General features: G+C 62.0%; 1 protein-coding gene across 2 annotated transcripts; it reads left to right on the top strand.

Moving 5' to 3' along the window:
* The first annotated feature begins 4,690 nt into the window (after positions 1-4,690).
* On the top strand, positions 4,691-19,550 carry MAL (mal, T cell differentiation protein (MAL blood group)). 2 transcript variants are annotated; one of them, XM_075925832.1, is made up of 5 exons: positions 9,325-9,593; positions 11,623-11,659; positions 17,391-17,558; positions 18,338-18,463; positions 19,309-19,550. In XM_075925832.1, exons 1-5 carry the CDS (start codon positions 9,511-9,513, stop codon positions 19,381-19,383), a joined length of 489 nt encoding a protein of 162 aa, XP_075781947.1. In that variant the 5' UTR covers positions 9,325-9,510; the 3' UTR covers positions 19,384-19,550. The 2 variants fall into 2 exon arrangements, with proteins under 2 accessions (XP_006112685.2, XP_075781947.1); XM_006112623.4 differs by lacking the exons at positions 9,325-9,593; positions 11,623-11,659 and adding an exon at positions 4,691-4,896.
* Positions 19,551-21,129: the final 1,579 nt, after the last annotated feature.

Genomic DNA, 21,129 nt, shown 5'->3' with positions numbered 1-21,129 from the left:
GTTACCGAACTGGCCAGCAGGGGGCGGGGTTGCTCCACTGGAAGGCAGCAGAAAATCAGCGTCCTGGCTTCTCCTTCTCCCGCCCCCTCCCCCCCCCCCCCCCCCGCCTTTTCCCACTTTCCTAGAGTCACTTCCACAATTGGGCCCATTCCCCCACCACGCTGCAGGGCTTTCTCTCCCCCGGCCGCCAGGGGACGCGGGGCAGCGTCAGGGCTCCAGACAATGGCCATAGGTCTGGTTGCTTTCTTGGGAGTGGGCGGTGGTTTGGCAATTTCAAGGGGACGTAATTAAAGCCCATTCTGTAGGTCAGTGAAATCACTGCTCAGAGCAGGGTCGGCTTTGTGCATGGAAACCCCGCGAGTGCGACTGCGACTGCGATTGCTCATCTCATCGGCACCCACCTGGGCCCCAGGGCTGGGACCTCTGCTCCCTGCTGAGACTCCTGCTGCAGCACACACCTGGTGGCACTGAACTAGGGATGTGAAGGGGTAACCGGTTAACCAGCGCCCGGCCGAAGCAACCCCTTGCCTGCATTGCACTGGGGAGGGCTGATTTTAACAGGATTTTAAATCCCTATACTAAGCCTGTGCAGCCAGGCCGGGGTCCTGGCAAATCCATAACATCTGCATCATGGCAGGTTTCATTACGCAATGTTAAATACACATTCGGAACTAATGCTCAGGGTTGGGGTTTGACAGCTCTAAACAAAAGCTTTTCATCACCTAGTGGCTACAGATTCATACCGATCCTTTCTTAAGCAGTTGCTGGGTTTCCCGAGAGGCAGCTAATACACAGCGAGTGCCAGCCACTCATTGCAGTATCTCAGCGTTACCTTCCACACTAACCGGCTCTTAAACAGACAAGTTCTCACCGTCAGGCTGTGGCATGTGAACCCTCCCATCCTGCGGTATTGTCAGGCCTCTGCTTTGTTCTCAGCAGCTCAGGAATGGAATGAGAACCCGAAAATCGAGATTAACCCCAGATCCACGCCCTCTGCATTTCCCTAGCACCCTCTCCCCCGCCCGGCCTGGCTTCCTCCCGCGGTGCCGAAGAGCCAGCGCTCCCCGCTCCCCCAGCCAGGCTTGGCCAGGAACGTGCTGTCGACAGGCAGGTGTTGCCGGAACTGGAAACCCCTCAAACCGCCTGTTCTGATATCTGCTGTGGGCAGCTCGTGGCCACATCTGCAGCTCCCTTGTCAACAAAGAGCAAAGCTTGTGGGCATGCATCCCGCAGGGCCGTGCACCACCCTCACGCTGAGCACTATGGGAATGTGCAACGTCACGCCAGGCCTGGTGCTGGCAACGGGAACGTCCCCCCAGCCACCTGCTTTGCTCCAGGCGTTGCCGAGTGACCCAGGCCTTGCAATAGGGGTGGTGCTGGGAGAGCAGCGGGGCTTTGCTACCAGCCTGAGATGCCGCGGCCGAGCTCGTGCTGCAGCGTCCAAGGGCTGGTGGGTGGGATTCCCAGCACCCCCCTCGGGCAGCCCTGTGACCGCGGGAGAGGCCTGCTGCTGTCGGAGTGTGGGGCTGGGGAATGTGGGGAGTGTCCTGGCCCCCCCCCGTCAGGCTCTGGTGTGTGGGGAGTGTCCTGGCCCCCCCCGCCAGGCTCTGGTGTGTGGGGAGTGTCCTGGCCCCCCCCGCCAGGCTCTGGTGTGTGGGGAGTGTCCTGCCCCCCCCCCGCCAGGCTCTGGTGTGTGGGGAGTGTCCTGGGCCCCCCCCCGTCAGGCTCTGGTGTGTGGGGAGTGTCCTGGGCCCCCCCCCCGCCAGGCTCTGGTGTGTGGGGAGTGTCCTGAGCCCCCCCCCGCCAGGCTCTGGTGTGTGGGGAGTGTCCTGGGCCCCCCCCCGTCAGGCTCTGGTGTGTGGGGAGTGTCCTGGGCCCCCCCCGCCAGGCTCTGGTGTGTGGGGAGTGTCCTGGGCCCCCCCCGCCAGGCTCTGGTGTGTGGGGAGTGTCCTGGGCCCCCCCCGCCAGGCTCTGGTGTGTGGGGAGTGTCCTGGGCCCCCCCCGCCAGGCTCTGGTGTGTGGGGAGTGTCCTGCCCCCCCCCCGCCAGGCTCTGGTGTGTGGGGAGTGTCCTGGGCCCCCCCCGCCAGGCTCTGGTGTGTGGGGAGTGTCCTGGGCCCCCCCCGCCAGGCTCTGGTGTGTGGGGAGTGTCCTGGGCCCCCCCCGCCAGGCTCTGGTGTGTGGGGAGTGTCCTGGGCCCCCCCCGCCAGGCTCTGGTGTGTGGGGAGTGTCCTGGGCCCCCCCCGCCAGGCTCTGGTGTGTGGGGAGTGTCCTGCCCCCCCCCCCCGCCAGGCTCTGGTGTGTGGGGAGTGTCCTGGGCCCCCCCCGCCAGGCTCTGGTGTGTGGGGAGTGTCCTGCCCCCCCCCCGCCAGGCTCTGGTGTGTGGGGAGTGTCCTGGGCCCCCCCCGCCAGGCTCTGGTGTGTGGGGAGTGTCCTGGGCCCCCCCCGCCAGGCTCTGGTGTGTGGGGAGTGTCCTGGGCCCCCCCCCGCCAGGCTCTGGTGTGTGGGGAGTGTCCTGCCCCCCCCCCCGCCAGGCTCTGGTGTGTGGGGAGTGTCCTGCCCCCCCCCCCCCCGTCAGGCTCTGGTGTGTGGGGAGTGTCCTGGGCCCCCCCCGCCAGGCTCTGGTGTGTGGGGAGTGTCCTGGGCCCCCCCCGCCAGGCTCTGGTGTGTGGGGAGTGTCCTGCCCCCCCCCCCCGCCAGGCTCTGGTGTGTGGGGAGTGTCCTGGGCCCCCCCCCGCCAGGCTCTGGTGTGTGGGGAGTGTCCTGGCCCCCCCCCGCCAGGCTCTGGTGTGTGGGGAGTGTCCTGGGCCCCCCCCCGCCAGGCTCTGGTGTGTGGGGAGTGTCCTGGGCCTCCCCCCCCCGCCAGGCTCTGGTGTGTGGGGAGTGTCCTGGGCCCCCCCCCGCCAGGCTCTGGTGTGTGGGGAGTGTCCTGGCCCCCCCCCCCCCGCCAGGCTCTGGTGTGTGGGGAGTATCCTGGCCCCCCCCCCCCCGCCAGGCTCTGGTGTGTGGGGAGTGTCCTGGGCCCCCCCCGCCAGGCTCTGGTGTGTGGGGAGTGTCCTGGCCCCCCCCCCCCGCCAGGCTCTGGTGTGTGGGGAGTGTCCTGGGCCCCCCCCCGCCAGGCTCTGGTGTGTGGGGAGTGTCCTGGGCCCCCCCCGCCAGGCTCTGGTGTGTGGGGAGTGTCCTGGCCCCCCCCCCCGCCAGGCTCTGGTGTGTGGGGAGTGTCCTGCCCCCCCCCCCGCCAGGCTCTGGTGTGTGGGGAGTGTCCTGGGCCCCCCCCCATCAGGCTCTGGTGTGTGGGGAGTGTCCTGGGCCCCCCCCGCCAGGCTCTGGTGTGTGGGGAGTGTCCTGCCCCCCCCCCGTCAGGCTCTGGTGTGTGGGGAGTGTCCTGGCCCCCCCCCCGCCAGGCTCTGGTGTGTGGGGAGTGTCCTGGCCCCCCCCCCCGCCAGGCTCTGGTGTGTGGGGAGTGTCCTGGGCCCCCCCCCATCAGGCTCTGGTGTGTGGGGAGTGTCCTGGGCCCCCCCCGCCAGGCTCTGGTGTGTAGGGAGTGTCCTGCCCCCCCCCCCCCCCGTCAGGCTCTGGTGTGTGGGGAGTGTCCTGCCCCCCCCCCCCGCCAGGCTCTGGCCCAGTAAAGGTTCCCCACCCCCGTGGTAAGGGCTCCATTCAGTGGCCCCTGCCCGCTCCTGCTTCAAGGTGCCCATTCAAAGGGCCTGCAGGGACCCTGCCTCACAGAGGCATGTGGGCTGCATTCCCGGGGGGGGGGGGGGGGGGGGAGGAGTCCTGCCCCACCCACCCTTCAGAGCTTGGCTGAGTCACTGTCCTGAGGCAGCTCCGGGGCCCATGACCCTTCCTGGCCGCTCACGTCAGGCACCTGAGCGCCCTGCCCCCTGCGCCTCTGCCCCCGGCAGCCCCCGGCACCCCCGGCAGCCCCTCGCGCTGGAGAACGGGGTCGAGGGTGCCCGGGTCGCTGGAACGGAGAGTCCCAGCGCGTAAGGGCAGCAGGCGTCAGCAGATCACGGGGCTGACCTACAGCCCCCCCCCCCGGGAGTCCCTGCCCTGCCCCAGGGGAGCTGGGAGGCTGCTCTTACCTGCCAGCTCTTGATTTAAATGCGCCCGGGCCACCGCTGCCCGTGGCGACCTGTCGCGTTGGCGGGTCGCGCTCAGCGCTCTGGCCACGGGCCCCCTCGCTCAGGGGACGCGGGTTCCTCCTTTCCAGGGCAGGCTTGTCCCCGCCGTGTTCCCAGTGCTACCAAGCCACGGCGGCTGGCTGGGGGAGCGCCCGAGGCTTTGGCAGCTGCAGGAGGTGCTGGGTGCTAAGGGGGCCCCTGGAAATCTCCCAATTCTCACGGAGCAGCTGTGGATGCAGTTGTGGAGCAGCGGCAGGGCTCAGGTCACAAGCCAGGGCCAGGCCCGCGGGGGGTGTAAATCAGCTCAGTTCCACTGATGTCAATAGGGTGGGTGACACTGCTCTCCCCCAGCAGAGTACCTGGGCCCCGTCCCTTGAGTTATCCCTGGAACATTTCATTCCAGCCCCCTCTGGGCCAGCAGGTCTCCACCACTAACCCTGCCTGGCCCAGGAGATCTAAGGCTAGATCCAAAGCTACAGGAAAGTTAAAATCTAACATTCCTCTCCCGCCCCCTCCCCAGGCTTGCAAACACAACGGGCAAGTCTGTCAAATGAGCTGGCCACACCTATGTTAGCTCCTTCCCTCTAGGCAGGTCGATCAGTTACGAATTCACCTGTCTCAGAGGTGGAGGCTGCATCTGAAAGCCACGTCTGCTCCCAGCTGCGGTGGGTCAGCTGAAAGACCAAGATGTCATCCGCAGCCGCTTCAGTGTCCTTGCCTAGTGGCTTCTCTGTCCTGGCCACGTTTCCTGATTTCCTCTTTATCCCAGAATTCGTAAGTTTGGGCTTTTTTATTTCCTTGAATTGTAGAAGCAGCATGACCGTTAGGGTGGTGCCCAGAGACCTGGGTTTGTGGATCTCGGAGTAGTCTCAGGGGGAAGCCAAGTGCTGGGGTGGCAGAGAGAAGTTGGTAAAACAGGTAAACTGAGCCTGTTGGCTGTGAGGGCGATTTCCTGCTGAGACGTCTCTCCCTAGGACAAGTTTTCCTAGGGGGCCAGGCAGAGGCTGAGCTGCTGGCCACAAATCTAACTCGGCTGCAAACGGCAGGGGCCTGTTTCAATGAGTGGAGCTTGGCTGTACAGAACGTGGACGGCTGTAAAAGCTTAGCCTGTCCAATAAAGGGCTGGTATGACTCCAGCTCACACAGCGTACCCCAGGTCCATCGACGGACATGCTCTTCAATGGAAGAGTCATCTTCAATGTGTGAGAGTGGGCTGGCGACCCTGCTCCTCTTGGACGGTGGCAGCTGTCCAGCAGTCTCTGATGTCTGAAGAGTCATTTGAGACCGTGGGGTTACAGATGGTACCGAATGAACAGGCACAAGGAGAAAGAATTAGGCTGATTATATAACCGGAATATTACAGTGGGAGAAAACGGTAAGAAGTCTCCAGGCATTTAACAACAATTAATTAAAGATGTAAGTGAGGCTGCCTGAAAATTTTCCATCTAACCTGTTTTTTAACAGGAAAGTGGAACTTGGACTAAATGAAAACTTGTGAGGAGTATTTGTTTTCCTTTAAACATTTAGGGTTTTGTATTAAAACACAGACAACCCCCCAAATCAATAATTCAGATAAAAATTGTAAAATGACTTGTTTTGGGACCAAAACTTTTCAGTTTTACAGAGAAACGCTAACACTTTCCACAAGGGAGAAAAAGAAAATTCTGACCCCCCTCTTGGTGTGACAGGCAAACCAGAGTTCACAGGGTGAAAGGCTGCTGGCCCAGGGCCAGCGTTTCACCTGAACAGCTTAGGGATTTATTCACGGTCTCCCAGGGCAGAGTAGTGATATAAATGCAGCCGTGTTAGTCTGGTCCAGCTGAAACAAAAGACAATTCTCTTCCACATATTGATCTGAGGAAGTGGGTCTGGCCCACGAAAGCTCATCACCTAATAGTAATCTTGTTAGTCTTCAAAGTGCTGCGTAGTCCTGTCTTTTGTTCACAGGGCAGAGGCTCCTTTGTCTCCCGACTCGCCGCTGCCCCCTGCTCTGTGCAGTTTGCAAACAGCAGGAAGCCGGGGCTGATAAAGCCCTTGTCTGAGAAATGTCACTGGACAAGTACAACTGGCTGTGCACCACTGGTCAGCCTGTAAATGGTGCTTTCTGACCAACGACAGCTCAGCATCAGTAGGTCATGCAGGGCTGATCCTGCCCAGGAGTTAGGCTTGGTCTGCACTTTGGGCATGGCTAGACTGGGGGTCCCAACAAAACTCCGCCACGTCCAGGGGCGCGTTTGCTCTTCCGCTGTTTTTTAGCCGTAGAGCAGACTGGCTCTTTCGGAAGCCCCTGTACGCCCCGTTCCACGAGGAAGAAGGGGGCTTTCGAAAGGGGGGGGGGGGTCCTGAAATATTGCCCTGTCTAGACGGGCCAAATTTCAGAAAAGCCTCTTCCGACAAAAGTATCGGAAAAAGGCACGAAAATGCAGAGGGCAACGTGCGCATCTTTTCCCGCTAGACCCTCGCAGTCCAGCCGCACCCTGGCAGCTTGACGCGCAGCTGCAGCAATGCTGCCGGGGCGGCGCTGTCAAGTGAGAGGCATGGCAGGGACGGCGGGAGAGAGAGCTCCCAGCGCTCCGTGGAGACCACCCCGATGAGAGCGGCTCCCAGTGCTGGAGCCTGGTTCCCACAGCGCCATGAACTGCAGGGCCGGGGAGGTGTTTTTTCACACCCCTGGCTCCATGGGCGGCGGGAGAACGCTCAGCTGGGGAAGGCAAGCGCCAGCCCCACCCCCACCCTCTCTGCCCAAGGCCCCACCCGGAGCCAAACCCTGCCCACCCCCCAGCCCGATCCTTCCTGGCCGTGGGGCGAGCTGGGGCGCTGAGCCGGGCAGCCACCACGGCCCCCGACCCCGCTGGCAGCAGCCCCTGCCTGGGCGGTCGGGCGGGCTGGGGAGGCCGCGGCGCCCTGGCCCACGTTGCCGACTGCCCGTCCCTGGCCCAGACGGTCACAAGGCTCCAGTATGTCTGGTTCCAGGGTCTCAGGGCCTGGGAAAGGCTGGGGCCTCCGGCGAGTCCTTCCAGCTCCTTCACCCCTCAGGAGTGGGAGGGCTCAGCACCTCGCAGGCCTGGGTCCAATAGCACAAGAGCAAGCAGCCCTCGTGTTGCTCAGACCTGTGGCAGGGTTGGGGGGCCCTTTCTACAGCCCCCCCATCCAGCAGCTTCTGCAAGGCCCAAATAGACCCCTTTGCGTCCCCAGTGGCTTAGCACAACCTCCCACCCCTCAGCAGCCGCCCCGGGAACCGCGTCCCCGCCCCTCGGCAGCCGCCCCGAGAACCGCGTCCCCGCCCCTCGGCAGCCGCCCCAGGAACCGGGTCCCCACTCCTCGGCATCCGACCCCCGGGAACCGCGTCCCTGCCCCTCAGCATCCGACCCCTGGGAACCGGGTCCCCACTCCTCGGCATCCGACCCCCGGGAACCAGGTCCCCGCCCCTCGGCAGCCGCCCCAGGAACCGGGTCCCCGCCCCTCGGCATCCGACCCCCGGGAACCGGGTCCCCGCCCCTCGGCATCCGACCCCCGGGGAACCGCGTCCCCGCCCCTCGGCATCCGACCCCCGGGAACCGGGTCCCCGCCCCTCGGCATCTGACCCCCGGGAACCGGGTCCCCGCTCCTCGGCAGCCGCCCCAGGAACCGGGTCCCCGCCCCTCGGCATCTGACCCCCGGGAACCGCGTCCCCGCCCCTCGGCAGCCGACCCCCGGGAACCGGGTCCCCGCCCCTCGGCATCCACCCCCCGGGAACCGGGTCCCCGCCCCTCGGCATCTGACCCCCGGGAACCGGGTCCCCGCTCCTCGGCATCCAACCCCCGGGAACCGCGTCCCCGCCCCTCGGCAGCTGCCCCACAGGCAGAGGCAAGTCCCGCCCAGCGCCCCGGGGGAGCCGCGAGACAGCGAATGGGTTGGGGGGGGGCAGGCGGCTGCAGAGGACGCACAGGGGCTGGGTTCTCCCTCTGCCGTGACAGGAACCCGCCAAAAATCTCTGAGGGGGGTGGACAGTCCAGGTGTCCTTCGCTGCAGCGTGCAGGCCCCTTTCAGGCCGTGCAGCCTTCCCTCGGGCAGCCGCCATGGGGGAGACCAGGCAGCCCGTGGCCTCGCAGACTGGGACTCCATTTGGTACCCGGCCAGCTGCCACGTGGCTCCGTGCAAACAGCTCTGACCGGCTCCAGTCCTCGCTCCAGCACGTGTGAGAACGGGGGGGGGGGGCCCGAGGGCAAGAGGGGCCCGCCCCGAGCCAGGGCGTGGCCAGGCAGCCGGTGTCTGGGGGGTGCTGCTCAGCAGGACACGGGGCCCGAGCCGTAGCTGCTGTAGGTCAGGGTCACTCAGGTTTGCTTCCCCACCCTGGGGCCTGGGCCTGGGGAGAGGAAGAGGAAAATGGCGGGGAAGGGCCGTGTGTGCAGCGTCTGACGGGCTGATCCCCAAACCATCGCAAGGCGAGAACAGGGGTCACGTCTGTGCTGAAAGGCTCTGGCCAGAGGGACCTGGACAGTTTAGAGGATTGGGCAAAAGGAATCTGATGAGGTTCAATAAGGACAAGTGCAGAGTCCTGCCCTTGGGACAGAAGAATCCCAAGCATTGGTACAGGCTGGGGACCGACTGGCTAAGCAGCAGTTCTGCAGAAAAGGCCCTGGGGGTTACAGTGGATGAGAAGCTGGAGATGAGTCAACAGGGGGCCCTTGTAGCCAAGAAGGCTAATGGCATATTAGGGGGCATTAGGAGGGGCATTGCCAGCAGATCCAGAGATGTCATTATTCCCCTTTATTCGGCTCTGGTGAGGCCGCATCTGGAGTATTGTGTCCAGTTCTGGGCCCCCCACCATAGAAAGGATGTGGACGCATTGGAGAGGGTCCAGCAGAGGCGACCACAATGATTCGGGGCTGGAGCACATGACCTATGAGGAGGGACTGAGGGATTTGGGTCTGTTTAGTCTGCAGACGAGAAGAGTGAGGGGGGATTTGAGAGCAGCCTGCAACTCCCTGAAGGGAAGTTCCAAAGAGGCTGGCGAGAGGCTGTTCTCAGTGGTGGCAGAACAAGGAGCAATGGGCTCAAGTTGCAGTGGGGGAGGTCTAGGTTGGCTATTAGGAAAAGTTATTTCCCTAGGAGGGTGGGGAAGCGCTGGGCTGGGTTCCTGGGGAGGGGGTGGAATCTCTGTCCCTAGAGGTGTTTGATTTGGCTTGACAGGTCCCTGGCTGGGCTGACTGAGTCGGGTTGGTCCTGCTTTGGGCGGGGGCTGGACTGGCTGACTCCTAAGGGCTCTGCCCGCCCTGGGCTCTAGGATTCTGTGTGCCGTGTGGTGAAAGCTTCGGCTGGAAAGGGATCCGCTCGGTGAGCGTGAGCAAGTGTTCGAGCTGGACCCGGTCGGGTGTGTCACGTTCGGAAACGCTACCGCGAAGGGGAATGTTCCAGGGAGCGTTTGCAGGGCGCCTCTTGGCTCTCGCGCCCCCCAGCGCTAGTGGAGCCTGTTCACGGCCGGCCGTGCGGTGAGGAGCGCGCAGCTGGGGCGCTTGGGATGAGGGTGGAGAATGAACCAGCCTGTAACAAATCCTCAGCAGGAACTGGAGCAGAGGGGGGTAAACACTGTCGGGCCCGGGCTGGGGGGAACATGGGCTCCCGGTGGGATCTCTGAGATTACACTGAGCAGGAGCAGAAGCAGGCAGGAGCGCACTGGCAATCAAAACAGGCCCGGGAAATGGCTGAGAACGGCCCTCCCCATGACGTCACCCCTGCGCGCCCCTCAAGCCCCACCCCTGTGTCAGGTCCGGCACGCGGCGCAGGCGGCGGGTTGGGCACCGGCGGGTGGACACGACGGCCCAGCAGGAAATTGCCGGTATCCCGCCAGGCCAGCCCACCCCTGGAAGAGGGCAGGCAGGGATCCAAGAGGCGGGCCAAGCGCCGAGCCCCCCGTATGCCTGGGCCCCAGCTCGGCCGTCTGGCCCACGCTCCCTTCACCCCGGCGCCTGCGCCTGCCCACAAGCCCCAGGTTTCTCTGGCGTCTTTTCCCAGCTGTGCTGGTCTCCCAGCTCCTCGCCTCACGCCCCCTCCTGGCGCCAGCAGAAATGCCCCAGAGCATCCGCCCCGAGGCCAGGGCCCTGCTGGGAGCCGGCTGCTCTAGTCTGGGAGCGGGGGCTCCTGCCCCATGCTGTCCCCATAGCCCCCCAGCGCTCTGGGAGGGTGGGTCAGAGCCCTCCCCCTCGTGTCCGCTCTGCACGGGCCCTTGTCCCCACGGGCGCCCGACCGAGTCTCCCGGGCGTCCGCGAAGCCAGGGTGTGGCTCATTGCCCCGCCCGCTGAGGGGGCTCTAGGGAGGGTGGAACCCCCCGGCCCCGGTGCCCCTCGCTGGTCAGGCCCTGCCCTGGGCCGGAATCCAGGCCCCATAATAGTGCCAGGCCCCGGGCCTCCCTTCCCCCAGCCATTCCCCGAGCCAGAGGGAAAGGCGGCTCCTCCCAGGCAGGGTGGGGAAGGCCGCTGCTTGCCCAGGGCTGTCCCTGCCCCAGGGGCATCGCTACTGAACGGAGCTTGGAAGAGTCGCTGGGCAGCTCCAGCCCTGCGCTCCTGAGCCGGGGAGTTAACGCCCGGCTGCGGCGGGTCCCTGCCTGGGGAACGGATTCCCTCGCAGCTGGGACCCAAGCCCTCCCCTGCCTTCCGCCTCCACGAGCCGCCCCTGCTGGGAGGCCGACCCGGGCGCGGCTCCTTTTGACGCACCCCGGCCTCCGCCCTGCTCAAGGGCAGCACTCGGGGCGGGCGGCCTCGCAGGTTCCCCCGGGGCGGCCGGTCTCCTGTGATCACCGCTCGCGATTGCCCCGCTGTGCACTGAGCAGCCTAATCCTGTCCTGGAACCAGCCCGAACTCGCTCCCGGCGGTTCCGCCTCGGCCCTGCCCCGCGCTCGCTTCCCTGTCGCTGGGACTCAGCAGCACACGGGCGGCCCCGGCGCACAAACATGCAGCACGCGGGGAGCAGCAGGAAGGGGAGGGTTAGCCACACTCCCGGTTTGCAGGGCCCCCAGAGCTTCGTTGTGCTCGACGAGGCAGGGCAGGCTTGTGGGTGGCCAGCGCGTCCTGCTCCTAGGCCTGCTTGGCTGCAAGGCATTCTCAGGCCAACGGCCCGATAATTGTAGATACCAATTGTCTGGAAAACGCCTGTGGCCGTTTTATCGCTCCCCGCTGTGTGCTTAGGGGGAGTCACATACCGGCAACAACAGCTGATTAACCGATAAAGCGTTACCCAGCCCAGTGTGAAGCTGAAACTGCCTCCCCGGGCTGATAAAGCAGCCACATTTATCAGGGAAAACATTGACATTCGGTGCATTTATGCAACTCTTATTGTGGCAAAAGGGCCCGAGGCCTGATAACATGCTCATGCCATCGGGTCTTGCAGGGGGAACGCGCATGGATCGTGGTGACCGGGGATTTAATGACGGTTTGAGGCTTTGGATTTTGTATCATTCCCACAGCTATTTACTGCTGAGGCATTTGTTCCCTCTTTTAATAATTTAAATCTTCACGATTGTAGGAAGCGGTGGGGGCCAGACAATGGGAATGGGCGCCAGGTAATTATTTAACGCCGGGAGATGTCGACATAATAACCGTTAAAGCTTTATAACCATTGACCACGATTCGGCAGGCTCCCATGTCTACGGTAAATCTCCCAAAGGACTTTACTCGAAATAAGCAACGAGCCACGTCAATTGCGGAGCTTATTTCAAAATTGGGAGCGTCCACTCAGCCCTTCTTGCGACACAGAGCACGCTTCCTCCCACTTCCCCTCCTCCTCCAACAGTGAGGATACGTCTACACTGCGCATTGTTGGGCAATAACATATGCAAATGAGGTGCGGGGATGAATATCGCTGTGCCTCATTTGCATACCTAATGAGCTGCCATTTTTGCGGCACAGACGTTGGCCCAAGAAGGAGCTGCCTACACTGCTCCTTGCGCAAGAAACCCCCTTGAGCAGCCCCACAAGAGGGTCCGTCCTGGCAGCCTCAGTGCCCTGCCAAGCGGAGCTTCCTGGCGCTTTCTGGAGCTAGCTGAGCAGTTTTATTTCACCTTGGTGCTGGCTGCCCTGAGCGGCCGCTTCCTGCGTGACCCCGGAGTCGCTGGCGTTGTTCTTTTGCTGGGGCCCTAAAGAAACAGGTTTCCTGTGGTGCAGCTACAGAAACGCCCCCAGGCTGCCAGGGAACCACCCGAGCGCGCCGAGAGGGAGCCCGAGTTACATGCCTGCCTGGTTTGAAAGCGTCTTCATCAGCCCGTGCAAACTCAAGGGCCAGATTCCTCAGGGTTTGCTGAGTCCCGACTGTCAATTTCATCTCCCGGCCCCGAGCCTGGCGCTGGCCGTTCTGTTTAACTAGCCACAGCCTGGGCTCCTGTGCGGCCCCAAGGGGAGCCCTGCTGGGACGCTCGGCTGCTTCCCCTCCTAGGTGCCTGGCTCAGTTCTGATGCGTGTGCCCGATGGGCGGTGTGGCCAGCGTGGTGAAGCTGCATGCAGCAGCAGGCTGCCCTGTGTGGGCAGAAAACATCAGCAACGCCCTCCCGGCTGCAGGGCATCACGCTGGGCTCGGGCTCAGTCTCTGCCAGCGTCGACCCCGGCCCGCCCCAGCACCGCCCTCTGCCGCACCGGCCAGACCCCGCGGCCACCGCCCTTCCCGCAGCCGGCTCTCCCGGCACCGCCCTCTGCCGCACCGGCCAGACCCCGCGGCCACCGCCCTTCCCGCAGCCGGCTCTCCCGGCACCGCCCGCTGCCACACCGGCCAGACCCCGCGGCCACCGCCCTTCCCGCAGCCGGCTCTCCCGGCACCGCCCTCTGCAGCACCGGCCAGACCCCGCGGCCACCGCCCTTCCCGCAGCCGGCTCTCCCGGCGCCGCCCTCTGCCGCACCGGCCAGACCCCGCGGCCACCGCCCTTCCCGCAGCCGGCTCTCCCGGCACCGCCCGCTGCCGCACCGCCCAGACCCCGCGGCCACCGCCCTTCCCGCAGCCGGCTCTCCCGGCACCGCCCTCTGCCGCACCGGCCAGACCCCGCGGCCACCGCCCTTCCCGCAGCCGGCTCTCCCGGCACCGCCCTCTGCCGCACCGGCCAGACCCCGCGTTGGCCTAGTTCAGTCAGGCTCAGAGCGGGTGTGGGGGGGGGAGGCGAGCCAGGCGCTTAGCAGCAGGCGGGAGGTGAGTGCGGCTTGATTTGTGGCCCAGAATTGTGCCTGCCTGGGAGGAGCCGAATTACCCGGCGAGCCCCGGGCCCATGGCCAGCGGCTGCGAATGGGCTGGGCGCTGCCAGAACAGCTGCCGGGAGGGTTGACAATCGTCCCAGCGGCTTTGGGGGAAGAGCAGGGCCCCGGGCCCGTTCTGCCCCAGACTTGACAGACAGTTGGAGGGGCGCCCGCCAGGCTGCGCCGCCCTTTGCTCCAGGCCCAGAGCATGGCCTCGCCCGGGGGCTCGTGGGATTCAGCGCAGCCAGCTGCGAATGGCGGCGATGGGGAGGCAACGTGTGTGGCAGGCGCTCCAGAGCTGTGCGTGGGCCATGCTGGATGCGTGTGCACTGCAGTTAGACACCCGCGGCTGGCACATGCCCATGCCCATGACTTGGGCTCAGGCTACGGGCAGTTGGGTTGCAGTGACGTGCCGCTGTAGCCCTGCTGGTCCGGACGAGCGCTCACCCCACCGGACACTGGCCCAATGAGGGGAGCGCTCCCCCACCGGCAGTCTGACCAACAGGCTCAGGCAGGAGCCAGGGATTTGCCTGCACCCTGGGGTCACAGAACTCAGGATTCAGACAGCTCCATTGCAATTACAGAGTCCCTGGGCTCAAGCCCAAGGCAGCGGGTACGGGCCGGCTCCGGGTGTCCAAGTGCAGTGTAGACAGCCTGTAGGCACACGGGTACGGGCTGGCTCCGGGTGTCCAAGTGCAGTGTAGACAGCCTGTAGGCACACGGGTACGGGCCGGCTCCGGGTGTCCAAGTGCAGTGTAGACAGCCTGTAGGCACACGGATACGGGCCGGCTCCGGGTGTCCAGGTGCAGTGTAGACAGCCTGTAGGCACACGGATACGGGCCGGCTCCGGGTGTCCAAGTGCAGTGTAGACAGCCTGTAGGCACACGGATACGGGCCGGCTCCGGGTGTCCAGGTGCAGTGTAGACAGCCTGTAGGCACACGGGTACGGGCCGGCTCCGGGTGTCCAGGTGCAGTGTAGACAGCCTGTAGGCACACGGATACGGGCCGGCTCCGGGTGTCCAGGTGCAGTGTAGACAGCCTGTAGGCACACGGATACGGGCCGGCTCCGGGTGTCCAAGTGCAGTGTAGACAGCCTGTAGGCACACGGATACGGGCCGGCTCCGGGTGTCCAGGTGCAGTGTAGACAGCCTGTAGGCACACTGGTACGGGCCAGCTCTGGGTGTTCAAGTGCAGTGTAGACAGCCTGTAGGCACATGGATACGGGCAGGCTCCGGGTGTCCAGGTGCAGTGTAGACAGCCTGTAGGCACACGGGTACGGGCCAGCTCTGGGTGTTCAAGTGCAGTGTAGACAGCCTGTAGGCACACGGATACGGGCCGGCTCCGGGTGTCCAGGTGCAGTGCAGACAGCCTGTAGGCACACGGATACGGGCCGGCTCCGGGTGTCCAGGTGCAGTGCAGACAGCCTGTAGGCACACGGGTACGGGCCGGCTCTGGGTGTCCAGGTGCAGTGTAGACAGCCTGTAGGCACACGGATACGGGCCGGCTCCGGGTGTCCAGGTGCAGTGTAGACAGCCTGTAGGCACACGGGTACGGGCCGGCTCCGGGTGTCCAGGTGCAGAGTAGACAGCCTGTAGGCACACGGATACGGGCCGGCTCCGGGTGTCCAGGTGCAGTGCAGACAGCCTGTAGGCACACGGGTACGGGCCGGCTCCGGGTGTCCAGGTGCAGAGTAGACAGCCTGTAGGCACACGGATACGGGCCGGCTCCGGGTGTCCAGGTGCAGTGCAGACAGCCTGTAGGCACACGGGTACGGGCCGGCTCCGGGTGTCCAGGTGCAGTGTAGACAGCCTGTAGGCACACGGATACGGGCCGGCTCCGGGTGTCCAGGTGCAGTGTAGACAGCCTGTAGGCACATGGATACGGGCAGGCTCCGGGTGTCCAGGTGCAGTGTAGACAGCCTGTAGGCACACGGGTACGGGCCAGCTCTGGGTGTTCAAGTGCAGTGTAGACAGCCTGTAGGCACACGGATACGGGCCGGCTCTGGGTGTCCAGGTGCAGTGTAGACAGCCTGTAGGCACACGGATACGGGCCGGCTCCGGGTGTCCAGGTGCAGTGCAGACAGCCTGTAGGCACACGGATACGGGCCGGCTCCGGGTGTCCAGGTGCAGTGCAGACAGCCTGTAGGCACACGGATACGGGCCGGCTCCGGGTGTCCAGGTGCAGTGCAGACAGCCTGTAGGCACACGGGTACGGGCCGGCTCTGGGTGTCCAGGTGCAGTGTAGACAGCCTGTAGGCACACGGATACGGGCCGGCTCCGGGTGTCCAGGTGCAGTGCAGACAGCCTGTAGGCACACGGGTACGGGCCGGCTCTGGGTGTCCAGGTGCAGTGTAGACAGCCTGTAGGCACACGGATACGGGCCGGCTCCGGGTGTCCAGGTGCAGTGTAGACAGCCTGTAGGCACACGGGTACGGGCCGGCTCCGGGTGTCCAGGTGCAGAGTAGACAGCCTGTAGGCACACGGATACGGGCCGGCTCCGGGTGTCCAGGTGCAGTGCAGACAGCCTGTAGGCACACCGACTGAAGGGTTTCTTATTCACTAACTTGTGTAGAGAAGCCCTAACTGCCACACTCATTCAGCAGAGAGCCAGACGCCAGTGGAAAGCTGTGGCTGCTGTTGCAAGTGCACCATGTGCACCCCAATGGCAGCTGCACCGACAGCCAGAAACCCAGCGCCAAGCTCACAGGCAGGGTTAAAAGCCGCTTCGTTTTGAAAGGCAGCAAATGCAAAGTTGAGCTCAGTTGCTGGCCAGCACCCAAGATGCAGACTCGATTTTGTATTGGAATTTGTGTTGCTAACGGCAAATCTAATTTTCAACAACAAATGTCATTAAAAAACCCAGAAAAGTAAGAAACCGTCGACCGACTGGAGGAGCAGGATGTGACCATTTCGCTAATGTTAGATTGGCATGTGGGCTGGACCCCCGGGGAAACACTTTGGCTCTTCATGATCAAGTGCTTTGTTTTGGTACTATTTAGTATTTACACACGCGATGGGGCCCCCCTTCCTCTCTCCATGAAAGTAAATTGTGGAGTTTGGTGATTTCTTGTCACCTCGGTTTCTTTGAACTGATGCCTTGTGAATGGCCGGAGAAGAAGGGAAATCGAGGTGTGGAAAGTGCTAACAGCTCCCTGAGTGGTATCCTTCCTGTCTTAGGAATCTAGCTATTGATTTTGATGTTTATCTGCTTAGGTTTAAGTGCCCATTCTCCAGATAAAACAAAATGTAGGACAATGTAGCACTTTACAGACTAACAAGATGGTTTATTAGGTGATGAGCTTTCGTGGGCCAGACCCACTTCCTCAGATCAAATAGTGGAAGAAAATAGTCACAACCATATATATCAAAGGATACAATTAAAAAAATGAACACACATGAAAAGGACAAATCACATTTCAGAACAGAAGGGGGATGGAAGGGGGGGGGGGAGGTAAATGTCTGTGAGCTAATGGTATTAGAGGTGATAATTGGGGAAGCTATCTTTGTAATGGGAAAGATAGCTAGAGTCTTTGTTCAGCCCCCCGCGCAGAGTGTCGAATTTTAGCATGAATGACAGTTCAGAGGATTCCCTTTCAAGTGCAGATTTAAAAGGCTTCTGAAGCAGGATGCAGGTAATGAAGTCGTTGAGACAGTGTCCTTTCTGGTTGAAATGGCAAGAAACTGATACTTCCTGATGCTCTGTCTCCCACCCCCTCCCTTTTTCTTTCTCTCCCCTCTCCTCTTCCCCTCTCGAGTGTTCATATCCCCAGCTCATAACTCTGGTTATCTGTGCCCATGAAAGCTCATGATCCCATCTCCATGTTCTGTTAGTCTAGAAAATGCTCCCAGACCATTGGTTGGTTTTTTCTGTAACAGACGAACTCAGCTACCTCCTGAAGCTCTTGGGTTTATTAAGACAGGGTGTGGTAAATCCAAATCCCTAGTTTCCTTCTTGCCTCAAGAAACAATCTTTCTGTACAGCTTTCGGGGTGAGGCGGCAGACGCCTCGAGTCCTCTGAGACCAGAACGTGACCCAGGAATTGATCTGTTCTCTCTCCCTGTTCCTTGTTCCTTGTAGGTCTTTGGCGGCCTTGTCTGGATTCTGGTGGCCTCGACCCGTGTAGCTTCTGCAATGATCCAAGGCTGGGTGATGTTTGTCTCCGTGTTCTGCTTCACTCTGTCAACGCTCCTCATGTGCCTCTATTTCTGCGGTGCGCACGGTGGGAAATCGTCTTGGCTCGCAGTGGTAAGCTGGCCTGTGTCTGTGGGGCTCGCGGAGCATGGGCCGAGCCCGGGGCCCTGAGCCACACAACACTTTGGCATGTGCTTGAATCAGTGGGGTGTTCACCGGTGCCAGGTGACGTTAGGCGCGTGTGCTAGGGGGATGGGCCTCTCGCTGTGCCCCGGCAGGACTATCGGACGCTGCTCTCTGGCCTCGGAACCCAGAATAAGCTGCCTCCATTGCCGCTGGCTCAGGCAGCCCAGCTGCTGTGCACGTTGCGCCCGTTCAGACAAGCAATTGTTCCCCCTTGCTGCTGAGCGATGCTGAGTCACCACAGCCCCTCCTGGGCAGCCCTCCCTCCCCCCTGCCTCCCCAAAGCCCTGCATCTCCGGCAGCCAGCGATGGGCTGGGGCTCCGCATGCAGGCACAGGCTGGTCTGAGGGGCCAGCTGTTGGCAGGGGACTTGGAAGATCAGAGCTGCAGCTGGTTGGGAATTTTCTGTCAAAATAACATTGACAGAACACACAGTTGCTGAAAACACACTTTTCTACAGGGTGATGTTACATTTGTAGAAGTTTTCCAATTTTCTGTCAGGAAAATAGAAACAAAATATTTTGTTTGGGGTCAATTCACCACGAATCGGTGTTTCCCAATGGGCTGGCATTGCCCCGCCTGTTGCAGCACCGTCTGGCTTCTGACTGACCCACACGGTTGATCTGCTCTTTCCAGAGTTCCTTCTGTTCTCGCCGGCTTGAGCGGCGTTCCTGGAAGCAATTGCTAACTGGTCTTGCTATTATTCCTAGGATGCCTTCTACCATTCAATGGCTGCTCTGTTTTACCTGAGTGCTGCGGTTTTACAAGCCTTTGCCACCATCCAGGCCAAAGACACGTTCTCATTTAAAATTTACCAGGAAGATATCTCAGCAGTGGTGAGTATCCAGTAGCTTTCACCCCATCAGACGTGCCAGGGCGGGAGGGGACAAAACGTGCCAGGGGTGAAAGCTGCAGGGCCTGGGGGCAGCCTCAGACCCAGCACCTCCACGAGGCGGGAGGGGACTAGCCCTTCTCTGCCGCGCTGTGATAATGGGCCGTGTTAGCTGCTTAATCCATCCCCATCTCTGGCGGGGGTTGGGGCCACTCAGGAGCCCTTCCTTGCCTCACACGCCCACTGGTTTCAACAGCTTTCGAATACAGCGCTGCTGAGGGCTACGCTCTAGTGACCCTCTTCCCGTAGCCCAGCCGGGGCTTCGGCCCGGACCCCGCTGAGCACAGGAGAAGCCAGTGAAGATCTGTACTTGAGGCAACTTGTCCTTTAACCACAGAATGGAGGGAAAGTGGCAGCCATCTTAACTGAGGGCCAACGGGGGCTTCAGTCCCATTGAAAGAAATGGCAGATGGCAGCCATTTTGGGAAAGGGTAAAAGTTGGAGAGACTCCACCAGAGCCTGAGCTACCACCTACTGTGAGACACTCACAAACAATATCGTGAGGCTCTGGGTAACATTTGCAAAAGCACCTAAGTGACGCAAGAACTTGACCCATTTTCAAAAGTGACTTTTGCGCTTCAGAGCCCAAGTGACTTTTAGTGGCTCTTAGGCGTCTAAATCACTTAAGTGACTTTAGCAACCCTGGCACGGAGCCCTGGCGTTTGGGCTCCAAGCCCTGTGCCGGTTAGTATGAATCCTGCTGGCCGGGCAAACACAAACCACAACATGCACGTCCCGTCTACGCACACAGCCCCTTAGCGGCTAACTCCAGCCGTGTGTCCATTGTAGGTATTCGCGTTTGCAGCCACCTTGACGTACGTGATCCACAAAGCGTTCTCTCTGCTGCGATGGAAATCGTCATAAAACCTCCAGCGCGGCCCCGAAGGAATCCAGTTCGAGCATCCTCCCCCGTTACTAGCTCAGCAGCATGCGCCGTTGCCCAATGACTCGTTGTACACTGGTATGCACTGGTGTGCAGACTCCCCTACACTGCTTGGTACGTGGTGCCATGACGAAGATGACAAAATCAGCCTGGAGACGCCTATTTTTCAGCAAACCGGTTTCTTTTCGGTGTCTTGAAAGTCAGACTCAGGTCTGTGGTGGGGATCCGCTTTGCTGATCGGCTTTGTCCCCGCTCCCCGGGCCTGGGCCAGCTGCTGGCATGAACCAAGGGCCTTTCTCAGCCCCTGCCAGGGAAGGAGGCCTCGAGCTTGGGTGGAACTTTGGTTTCCCAACAGTTCAGCCTCCGGAGGCCTGAGCACTGTGGGGTGCGTCTACATGGCGCCATTCCTTCGAAATAACAGTGCGAGCGTCTCCACGGCCATTTCGAAATAACCGACGGCTTAGTCCGAAATCTGTAAACCTCATTCTACGAGGAATAGCCCCTATTCCGAACTAGGTATTTCGAAATAAGGCGTGTGGAGACGCTCCACTGCTGCTATTTCGAAATAGCCCCCACCAGGGCCTTTCTAAGTTAGCCTTCCCCAGTGCCTCCTGGGGCTCTAACTCGAGATAGCACGTCCACATCAGGAAAACCTGCCTCGGACTCATTTTGAGGCTTCCCTGCAGTGTAGATGTGCTATTTCGACATAAGCTATTGCAGACTAAATGTTCTGGAACAACTTAGTTCGAAATAAGCGTGCAGTGTAGACGTACCCTGAGTCTAACTAAAGTCTTTGGGCTTAATGTCAGGGCATCGGGTGCAAGTTAATTGGCCTGTGAAATTCAGGGGGCTCAGAGCAGGTGATTTTGGTCTATTCTGGCCTCAAACGCTCTGAAACGCTCAAAGCAAAGCCTCCCGGCTGAGTGACTTGAGGCATTCCTGAGGCGTCTGTCTCCTCTCCACGGGCCCATCCATCTCTTTGCCTCCTTCCTGGGGCGTAGTTAGTTTCACACAAGCCACGTGCAGAGGCGCTGCAATGGCCGGGCTCCTGCATTCAGCTCCATGCAGACCGCGCTGGCTCAGCCCCGCTGCGGGGATCTGCCTGCCGGATGGGGCCACATTCTGCCGCAGGCGTCAGGCAAGGGGGGCGTCAGGCGGCTCTTGTTTGCCTCATGTTTGTGGCGCTGGGCGCGAGAGAGAAGCAGCAGCTGACGGGCGCTGGGCACCGCGCTGAGCAGAATTCTTTAGCCTGCATCAGCCGCGACAGGGTCCCTCTGCTGCTGTCTGGCCGGGTGCACGGACGTGTGTTCTGTGCCCCGCTCTGGCAGCGGCGTAGCACGTAACACAAGTCATTCCACACTCGGGCAGTGTGTGACGGGGGGGCAAGGGGTGAGGATGAGGGCTCTAAATGGGGGTGTCTGGGTATGGGAGGGGCTGAGGGCTCCAGCGGGGGGTGGGGGCTCTGGAGTGGGCTGGGGATGTGGGGTGTGGGGTACAGCAGGGGTGCAAGGCTGGGCATGGAGCCAAGGGATTTGGATACAGGAGAGGGCTGTGGGGTGAGGCAGGGGTTGGCGTGTAGGAGGGGATGTGGGCCTGGAAGAGGGGGCTTGGTTTGGGGAGGGGCTGGGGTGCAGGCGGGGTACAGTCTTTGGCTGGAGGGGCACCATTCTGGTCTAGGACCAGGGGTGCAGGGTTTGGGGTGCAGGAGGTGGCTGTGGACTGGGGGG

Source organism: Pelodiscus sinensis, chromosome 3, assembly GCF_049634645.1.
Source record: "Pelodiscus sinensis isolate JC-2024 chromosome 3, ASM4963464v1, whole genome shotgun sequence".
Classification (NCBI taxonomy): Eukaryota; Metazoa; Chordata; order Testudines; family Trionychidae; genus Pelodiscus; species Pelodiscus sinensis.
The sequence above is the reverse complement of the archived record's forward strand: the minus strand, read 5'-3'. Positions and strand labels throughout refer to the sequence as shown.

Bases quoted from the DNA above. Each gene is read 5' to 3' on its own strand.
- MAL (XM_075925832.1), top strand. From the start codon at position 9,511: ATGTTCCAGGGAGCGTTTGCAGGGCGCCTCTTGGCTCTCGCGCCCCCC. The intron at 11,660-17,390 runs GTAATTATTTAA...TGTTCCTTGTAG, and splicing joins ACAATGGGAATGGGCGCCAG to GTCTTTGGCGGCCTTGTCTG. The intron at 18,464-19,308 runs GTGAGTATCCAG...TGTCCATTGTAG, and splicing joins AGGAAGATATCTCAGCAGTG to GTATTCGCGTTTGCAGCCAC.